The sequence below is a fragment of the Spinacia oleracea genome, chromosome 2 (genome assembly GCF_020520425.1).
Source record: "Spinacia oleracea cultivar Varoflay chromosome 2, BTI_SOV_V1, whole genome shotgun sequence".
NCBI classification, from domain to species: domain Eukaryota; kingdom Viridiplantae; phylum Streptophyta; class Magnoliopsida; order Caryophyllales; family Amaranthaceae; genus Spinacia; species Spinacia oleracea.
Window position 1 is genome coordinate 106,250,763 of NC_079488.1, and position 9,193 is coordinate 106,259,955.

Genomic DNA, 9,193 nt, shown 5'->3' on the forward strand with positions numbered 1-9,193 from the left:
TCCAACTTGTAGTAAGGCCATTAACTATTTATTTATATTTTGAAAGTTAGTTATTTCCGCTGCGTAATTCTGGTACTAGCCTTAACCGTTATCACGGTGGAGGTAATTCTTTAGTAATTCCTTTATTTGAGTTGGAAAATAGTTTTATAAAAGCAAGAAATTATTAGAGTGTTAACCATGTTCTATCTAAATGTTCCAGGAAAAGGAACATAATCTTAAGAATGAAAATTACGTTAAGAAAATTTGGATTAAAAAGGGTGATGCAATAGTTGAAAATGAACTCGATGAAACCTGAGTTCTTGTAACTAATCATTAATTTTCTTACAAGTCCTAGTGAGGGGAACAACTCATGATATGATCAAAGCGGGTAAACCATGGGACTGACAAGTGACTTGTCATCGTGTTTCTGGTAGACTGGGCCGTCTAAGAGTCGAGTTGAACTCACTGAGTCAGCCCTCGAATCCATCTCCATGGTGAGTTATGGGGAATGAAATTGAGTTCGAATTTTTCATGAAAAACCCCTGAGTTTTGGCGTAATTCACCAAATTCCCCTCGACTTTCAGAAATTCATAAAATACCCCTATTTCAATACTTAATGTAACAAATACCCCTATATATATTTCAAAACTTAATACATCAAATATCTTTAATGACGTCATCAACCCTATAATCAACCAATTAACGTCTAATTAACCTAGCTAATCCCTAATTAACACTCCTAATCAACTCACCCATTAACAAATCTAATTGACTCATCCATTAACCCACTAACTCACCCTTTTTTTTCTCTCTCTCCTTCCTTATTCCCTTTTGCCATGAAAGCCATCCCTGACCTTTTTCTTCCTTCTCCTCCCTTCTTCCATTTACAACATCGATTGCGTAAATAGCGTAGATCATCAACGAACATACCTTAAGATCATAAACAACAAGCATAACCATAATTCACACGAAAATTTCCCAAATTTATCAAAACAAAAATCAGAACCATTTTCCCGATTTCCCAATTTCAGAACCAAAAATTAGAACCAATTTCCCAATTTCTCAATTTCCCAATTTCATCAAAATAAAAATCAGAACCAATTTCCAAATTTCATCAGAAACAAAAATCAACAGTAAAGCAAAGTAAAGCTTCCCAGGTTGAAGCTCATCCTCCACACGAACTGTCGCAACAACGCCGTCGAAATCCATCTCTTCGGAATTACAGATAAACACATTCGGATCTTTTAACATATTGTTAGAATATAAGAAGCTTTAACTGGGTATGAGAATTCCTCTAATCCTCCGTCTAGTAAATTAGCTTTGTCGGTTTTACTAAAGTCGATTCACAGGATGAACAAATACCCATTTTCTTTAACTTTCTTTTTCCTGCGTTTTAAGAATTTGTTCAACTTTGTTTTTTACGTTGGAGATGAATGAATTAATGGTGGTGGGAGGATCGGAAGAAGAAGGGGGGGGGGGTCTATATAGAATAATATACTATTTAGAGTTTTCTGAGACGTGGTTGGTGGGGTACTGGGGTGGGGGCTAGCCGGCAGGGGAAGGGTCGTTGGCAGGGTGGAGCAATTAATGATGGTTGGGGGAAGGGGAGAAGGAAGGGGGAAAAGAAAAAATGGGTTAATTAGGAGTTAAGGGGATTAATTGGGGAAAGAATGGGTTAATGGGTGGGTTAGTTGGGTTAATTAGGGTTGATGACGTCATAAGGGTATTTGATACATTAAGTATTGAAATAGGAGTATTTTATGAATTTTTAAAGTCGAGGGCATTTGATAAATTACGCCAAAATTCAGGGATATTTCATGAAAAATCCGAATTAAGTTAGACGATTGAACGACCAACTCGATTTTTGATTAGGTGTAAATCTGTATTTCTCAATTTCATTTTTTGTGAGAATGTTTTTCGAATAAATGGGAAGGATGGGGTTAACTGGGTAACAAGTTCAATGATGGAGATTGATGCATAAGATTTATCCACAAATCCAGAACCTCTGTTACACGGACTCTTCATTTTATCTCAAATATCTGTGTCGGATCTTCGAAATTCGGACATAACATAGGTGTAGACGTTTCGACACTTCATTTTGGACCATAATCATGCAATTTTTTTCTCAAAATAGTCGTGTCGTACACTTAGACACATGCATACCCCTATCTGACATGGGTATCAGAGTCCGGATAACATAGTTCAGAACATTATTTTTAGTTAAGCTTGAATTAAATTACATCAAGTTTGACAAAACATATCTGCAGTAATATGTTTATTTTTTATGAGGATTAAGCCGAATTCGGAGACCTTCAACTGGGTGTGGATTTGGGTTATAAATAACCTTTTCATTAGGATTGGCTTTGTGGAATTTAAACTTAGTCACCACACTGTGCAGAAATACGAGTATTTCAATTCGGGTGTACTCCTTCCCACCACACATTCTAGGCCCTGCTCCAAAAGGTACAAATGCAAAGGGTGGCACTTTGTTGCTTTCGAACCTTGACGGGTCAAATTTTTCTGGATCCGGAAATATATTTGGGTCCATATTTGTTGAATGGTTATTCCAGTGAACCTGATTCAAACAATATTGTAACACAAATTAATTATGTCATACAAGGGTGATGATAAAGGTCGCAAGTTGCGACAACATTTAGTTGTCGCAATCTTACGTGTCGCAGTTTAATTGGTACATATAGGCGACACGTAGGCTATGAGTCATAATAATATTTTTACTATCAATGCAATATTTTTACTATGAAAATATGTAAATAAGGTAGTCGATATAAATAAGGAAATAAATTAGAATATTAAGATTTTCCTAGTTTTTTTTGAAACATTTAAAGTAGGATATATAAATTAAATATTTTATTTTCCAATTTAAATAATGACACATAAGCATGCCATGTCATCATTGTGACACGGCTTAAAGGTCGCATGTTGCGACCTTTATCATTTTCGGTCATACAAATCATATTACACTTATAATGTATATTTTGTGAGATCACAATGTTATAAATAACAACATTTTCATGAGTCAAGACTCAATATTATTGTTAGAGTTATGGTATACCTAGGGTTCTAGTATGTTTAGGAAACTAGAGTTGTGTTAATTTAGGAATCTAATAGAGTCCTAAACCTAATAGAGTTATGTTATGATTTCCTATATAAACCAATGATGTAACAGTTATATTATCATCCATCAATATTATTCTCTATACTTTAACATGGTATCGGAGCTATCCACAATTTTGGATTGATCCTACGCTTCCGCAAAAAAATTCTCCGGCCCGTGGGTATGAGTTAAAAACCCACCGCCTGGATTTGTCAACTCTCTAATAGTTTTTTTCCTATATTAATTAAGCGTGATCTAGAACCTAATAAAGGGGTGATCGGTTAGTTTTTTGTTGATGGTGTTTGCTTTGCTCATTGATGTGCCTGTGCTTTGAGGGTAATTTTTCATGTTTTGGTTGACATTAAATATAAAGTGGAGAGGAAACTAGGTTGGTGTTTTTTTTTTTTGCGTGTGCAAAAGTGTACTTGCAATCGCGTACCATCGCTCTAACAATTATCACAAATCTTAGAATACTGTCCGATTACTATTAACTAAGTTAGCTGACATACATACTTCCTCGATTACTCTTAATCAAGTAAAATTTTGGATGAAAAGATTTCATACCTTCCATCCCTTTGGAATCTTAAAACCAGCATAAGTAACATCCGTCATGGTCTCCCTAAAACTTCCTTGTGCAGGTGGTTCTAGTCTCATTGTTTCACATACCATACTCCATGAATACTTCATCTTCTGAACATCTTTCCAATTTAGTAGCTCTCCTGTCTCTTTCGATTGCGCAATCTCCAATTGCTCTAACATTCAATCCACATATACATATATATCACCAACCGACTAAAATTGACTCAACAGTACAGTATTAGGGCTGCATCGGCCTAAAACTGGACCGGACCGACTGGAACCAGAATCAAGAAAATTTGTGGACCGAAAACCGGACTGAAATTTTTTGATTTGGATCGCGGACCGGTATTTTCCGGTCATGTCCTGGTCTAGATCGGATTGGACCAAAATTATCGAATATAACTCCATATTATTTTCGAGGTTATTTATTTCCAAAAAAAAATATTAATTCTCCATTTTTGAGGGATTAGAAATGGATACAGAAAATTAAAGAGTAGGAAAACAAAAGGAAAAAAATGCATGATGTTAGGAAATAAAGAAAAATAATGATTTATGTAATTTAAATAAGGTCAACCGGTCCGGACCGAAATATTCCGGGTTTGGATCGAAAACAAGGAAACCAAAATTTAGAGGACTGAAGACCGAAAAGGAATCAATTGGTCCGGTCCGATTTCGGTCTAATTTCCGGTCCATGCCGGATTTTGAACACTCCTAATTTGTATTACGGACTACCTTGTAAAATAAATAGGAAGAACATTAAGAAATGGAGGGGACTGGAACCTATCTACCAATTGTCTGTTGGTTCAGTGGTGATTGGGGCTGAACTTGGTAGGGAGAACTCGTGTTCGATCCCCGCAACAACAATTGGGAGGGGATTGGAACCTATCCACCCAGAACTCGCCTCGAATCTGGATTAACCCTAAGGGTGAACCAGGTGCTAACAACAACAACAACAACAACAACAACAACAACAAAAAATGGAGGGAGTTGAGGGAGTACCTTGCAAAACCTTTTCATAAACATGTGGGTATTTAGCGAGGTTGTCTATGACAAAAGTGATTGTGTTGCTTGTAGTAAAAAAACTGGCAAACAAGAGAGCAATAATCCTTCCAGCAACCTCAGTGTCACTTATGATGGACCCATTTAGTTGTGAAGCCATAAGCACCCTACTCAAAAGATCGAAACCACCTTCATTTAACTTCATTTTCCTCCGTCTAATTTCATCAACAAGCTTACTTCGAAGCTCAGCCTCCCTCTTCCTAGCTTGGTAGTAAAGAGTGCCAGGTAAATTTATAGGCACCGCCACCGCACCGTCGTTCAACACGTAAAAGGGTTCCGATATAGCCTTGACCTGTTCTGGTTCATTGTACCCCAAAAACAAGCAACCAGATAGAGAGAAAGTAAACTCTTTAGCAAGAGGGTGAACTTTCACTTCACTAAAAGGAACCCAAAGTGATTCTAAATGCTCTCTTGCCTTAGAATCCATAATAGGCACAAGATGTTGCATTGAATCGAGCTTTAGGAACTTGTGTAACTCCTCAGTCACCAATCTTGATGACAATGAATTTGTGTCGATGTTTGTTACAGAAAGAATTGCTGCAACTGAAGGTGGCAACCAGAATTTGAACAACTTGTTTTCATTTGAGAAGATGAATTTGTTAGCTGAAGGCCCACAGAGAACAGCCACTTTTTCGCCTATGATTGAGGTCCTGAACACATCAGGGGAGTATTTTATCATTCGATCCCAAATGAATTTCTGGTTGTTTGAGACATAATCCATTGTTTCTCCGATTATTGGCCATCCATTTTTGCCAGGAGGAATGTTTCTACTAATGGTTTTTGTTTTGGTTAGAGGATAAATTATGCTTACAAATATTAGGAATATTGTGAAGCTAAGCACATAGAGAAATATGGAATCCATTTGCTTATTTCTTGTGAAATTGTTGGGATTATGGCAAAAATCAAATAGTCTGATTTTTTGTTCTTAATTTAACTCAAAATTTAGGAGATTTTTATACATATAAAAACCTGAGATATTACAAAAAAAAAAAAAAAAATACAGGGTGGAGTTGGTGGGTAACTCATCTTGTGACTTGTAGGTCAAGGGTCGAGCCACTTCAATTGCGAAATATTTGTGTAGCTGGGCTGACTAACTTGTGATAGAAGTTGGTTCAAAAAGGGTCATTTCTTTTTTCCCTCATTAAGAAAATACAAACTTTTACATAAGGCGGTCTTACAAAAAAGACCACCATGTTGTCATATAAGTTAAGCAATATAATCAATTAGTTAAGCACTGGAACTAATTAGTTAAACACTGGAACTAGTTAGTTAAGCACTAAATCTAACTAGTTGAGCAATGAAATCAATTAGTTAATCAATCAAAGTGGTCTTTCCGGTAAGGCGGTCTTACACAAAAGTTGTCGTTAAGAAAAATGGGTGGTTGTAAATAAATTATGGTCCCGTGCGGTCGTGCCAATACTTAAAAATCTACTTATCTCTTGCTTATGATTGAAAGATTCGATATTTAAAATTGGTAATTTATTGGATACAAATTAAATATGTTTATAGAATAAACAGAGACTTTGTTTTTATTGCTAAGAAATGATGTTGATACTAATGTTTTATTAAAGAATTATTGACACAAATTGTATTTGTTTGATCAACTTTATGATGATCTAAACAAAAATATTCATCGTGTTCCCGTTAAAATTAAAAAGCTCACATCCGCATTTAGGTGTGAATGACAATGAAAACAATTTCTAAGAAAAATGGGTGGTTGTAAATAAAATTTATGGTCCCGTTCCGATATTTAAGAATCTACCCGTCTTTTGGTTATGATTGAAATATTCGATATTTAAAATTGACAATTTATTGGATACAAATTAAATATGTTTTTAGAATAAATTGACATTGTTTTTATTGCTAAGAAATGATGTTGATACAAATGTTTTGTTAACGAATTATTGACACATATTGTATTTGTTTGATCAGCTTTATCATGATCTAAACAAATATCCACCGTTTTTTCCCATAAAATTTAAAAGTTCACATCCGCTTTAGGTGTGAATGACAATGAAAACAATTTTTATTTTTGAGAGGACGAAAATAGAATATACGAAAATGATAAAGTTCGCAACATAACATGCGACCTTTAAGCCGTGTCACAATGATGACATGGCATGCTTAATTATGTGTCATGATTTAAATTGGAAACTAAAATATTTAACTTATATAATCTATCATATATGTTTCAAAAAAAGGTAGGAAAATCTTAATATTCTAATTTGTTTCCTTCTTTACATTGATTACCTTGTTTATGTATTTTTATAGTAAAAATATTGAATTGATAGTAAAAATATTCTGATGACGCATAGCGTACGTGGCGCCTATATGTACCAATTAAACGACGACACGTAAGATTGCGACAACTAAATATTGTCGCAACTTGTGACCTTTATCATCACCCTAGAATATATATTTGGTGTTTTGTTTTGGGAAATTGAAAGGCATTTGACACAATTCTTCTTTTTATCTTTTAAATTAGTGGGTTTTTTTTATTTTTTTGTATGGTCAGTGAACAAGAGACCAACTGAAGATGCAAAGTGGTTGGTGATTGACTATGATTGTCAGATTATTGATGATCGTTTAAATATATTTTTATGCCCTGTGGACAGACTGCCCTTGAAAATAAAGAATTAAGTTATCTTAATCGTATATTCTTATAGAAATAAGGAAAATTTATTTCTTACCACCTAAAAAACTGATATTTGTATTTAACCACCTAAAAACGTTAATTTTTTTTACCACCTGAAAATGAAAAGATAAAAACGTTATGTGGGGACTAAAAATAACGGTAATATTTCTGATATTTTATTTCTTCTACGGTTTTATGTATTTAACTCCTTTCTCTTCCACTGAAAATTGACAAAATTCATTGGTAGTAAAGAGAAGAGGGTGAAGAAATTAAAGAAAATCGTAGAGAGATTGTAAAAAATGGAGGCAAATTGAATTAGTGAGTCTCGCATAATAGTTTTATCTATTTTTCCATTTTCAGGTGGTAAAAAAAAGTTAAAATTTTTTATTTGGTGTGAAAAACAAGTTGTATTTTTTATGTGGTACTCCGTAAAAAATAAAATTTTGATATTTTTAGTTGGATACAAATTAAATATGTTTATAGAATAAATAGAGACATTGTTTTTATTGCTAAGAAATGATGTTGATACTAATGTTTTATTAACGAATTATTGACACAAATTGTATTTGTTTGATAAACTTTATGATGATCTAAACAAAAATATCCATAGTTTTCTCCGATAAAATTAAAAGGCTCACATCCGCATTTAGGTGTGAATGACAATGAAAACAATTTCTAAGAAAAATGGGTGGTTATAATTAAAAATTATGGTCCATTTCCGATGTATAAAAATCTACTCGTCTCTTGGTTATGATCGAAAGATTCGACATTAAGTTAAAATTGACAATTTATTGGATACAAAATTAAATATATTTTTAAAGAATAAATAGAGACATTGTTTTTATTGCTAAGAAATGATGTTGATACTAATGTTGTATAACGAATTATTGACACAAATTGTATTTGTTTGATCAACTTTATCATGATCTAAATAAATACCCATCGTTTTTTCCGATAATATTAAAAAGTTCACATCCGCCTTTAGGTGTGAAAGACAATGATTTTTTTTATTTTTTTTTGAGAGGATGAAAATAAATATATCTTGGTGTCTTGTTTTGTGAAATCGAAAGGGATTTAACAATTCTTCTTTTTATCTTTTAAATTACTAGGTTTTTTAAATTTTTTTGTATGGTCAATGAACAAGAGACCAACTGAGGATGCAAAGTGGTTGGTGATTAACTATGATCGTCACGTTATTGATGATCGTTTAAATATACTTTTATAAACTTTTGCCCTGTGATCGAACAGACTGCCCTTGAAAATAAAGAATTAATTGACAGGACAAATGTTTTTTTTGCTAATTAAAATTAGGTTATCTTAATCTTCTACCTAGATTTTTTAATCTTCCTATAAAAATAAAGATAATTTATTTTTAACCGTTTAAAAAAAATAAAATTTGTATTTTACCACGTAAAAAAATATTAAAACTTGTTTTTTACCACTTGAAGATGGTTAAATAGACGAAACCGTTGTGTGGGGCCATAATAACGATACTATTTCTAATATTTTATCTTCTTCCACGATTTCGATGTATTTAACTTCTTTCTCTTCCATGAACTCACACAATGGGTGGAGGAGTTAAAGAAAATCGTAGTGGACGTGTAAAAGTTGGACGCAAATTGAACTAATGGGCCCCACATAATGGTTTCATCTATTTTTACTTTTTTAAGTGGTAAAAACAAGTTTTAATTTTTTTTAGGTGGTAAAATACAAGATTTAGTTTTTTAGGTGGTAAAAGACAATTTTTCGATTTTTGTAGTTAGGTAAAAAAAAGCAATTTATCCTAAAAATAAAATATATATATAAAGAAAAGTTTGTCCCTTTTA

At 33.3% G+C, this 9,193-nt stretch overlaps 1 protein-coding gene across 1 annotated transcript; it reads right to left on the reverse strand.

The window, feature by feature from the left end:
• Positions 1–2,075: 2,075 nt before the first annotated feature.
• LOC110785594 (beta-amyrin 6-beta-monooxygenase) lies at positions 2,076–5,664 on the reverse strand. The gene is made up of 3 exons (XM_021990067.2): positions 4,673–5,664; positions 3,659–3,846; positions 2,076–2,554 (listed from the first exon to the last, which is right to left on the reverse strand). Exons 1-3 carry the CDS (start codon positions 5,592–5,594, stop codon positions 2,255–2,257), a joined length of 1,410 nt encoding a protein of 469 aa, XP_021845759.1. The 5' UTR covers positions 5,595–5,664; the 3' UTR covers positions 2,076–2,254.
• Between the last annotated feature and the right edge of the window lie 3,529 nt (positions 5,665–9,193).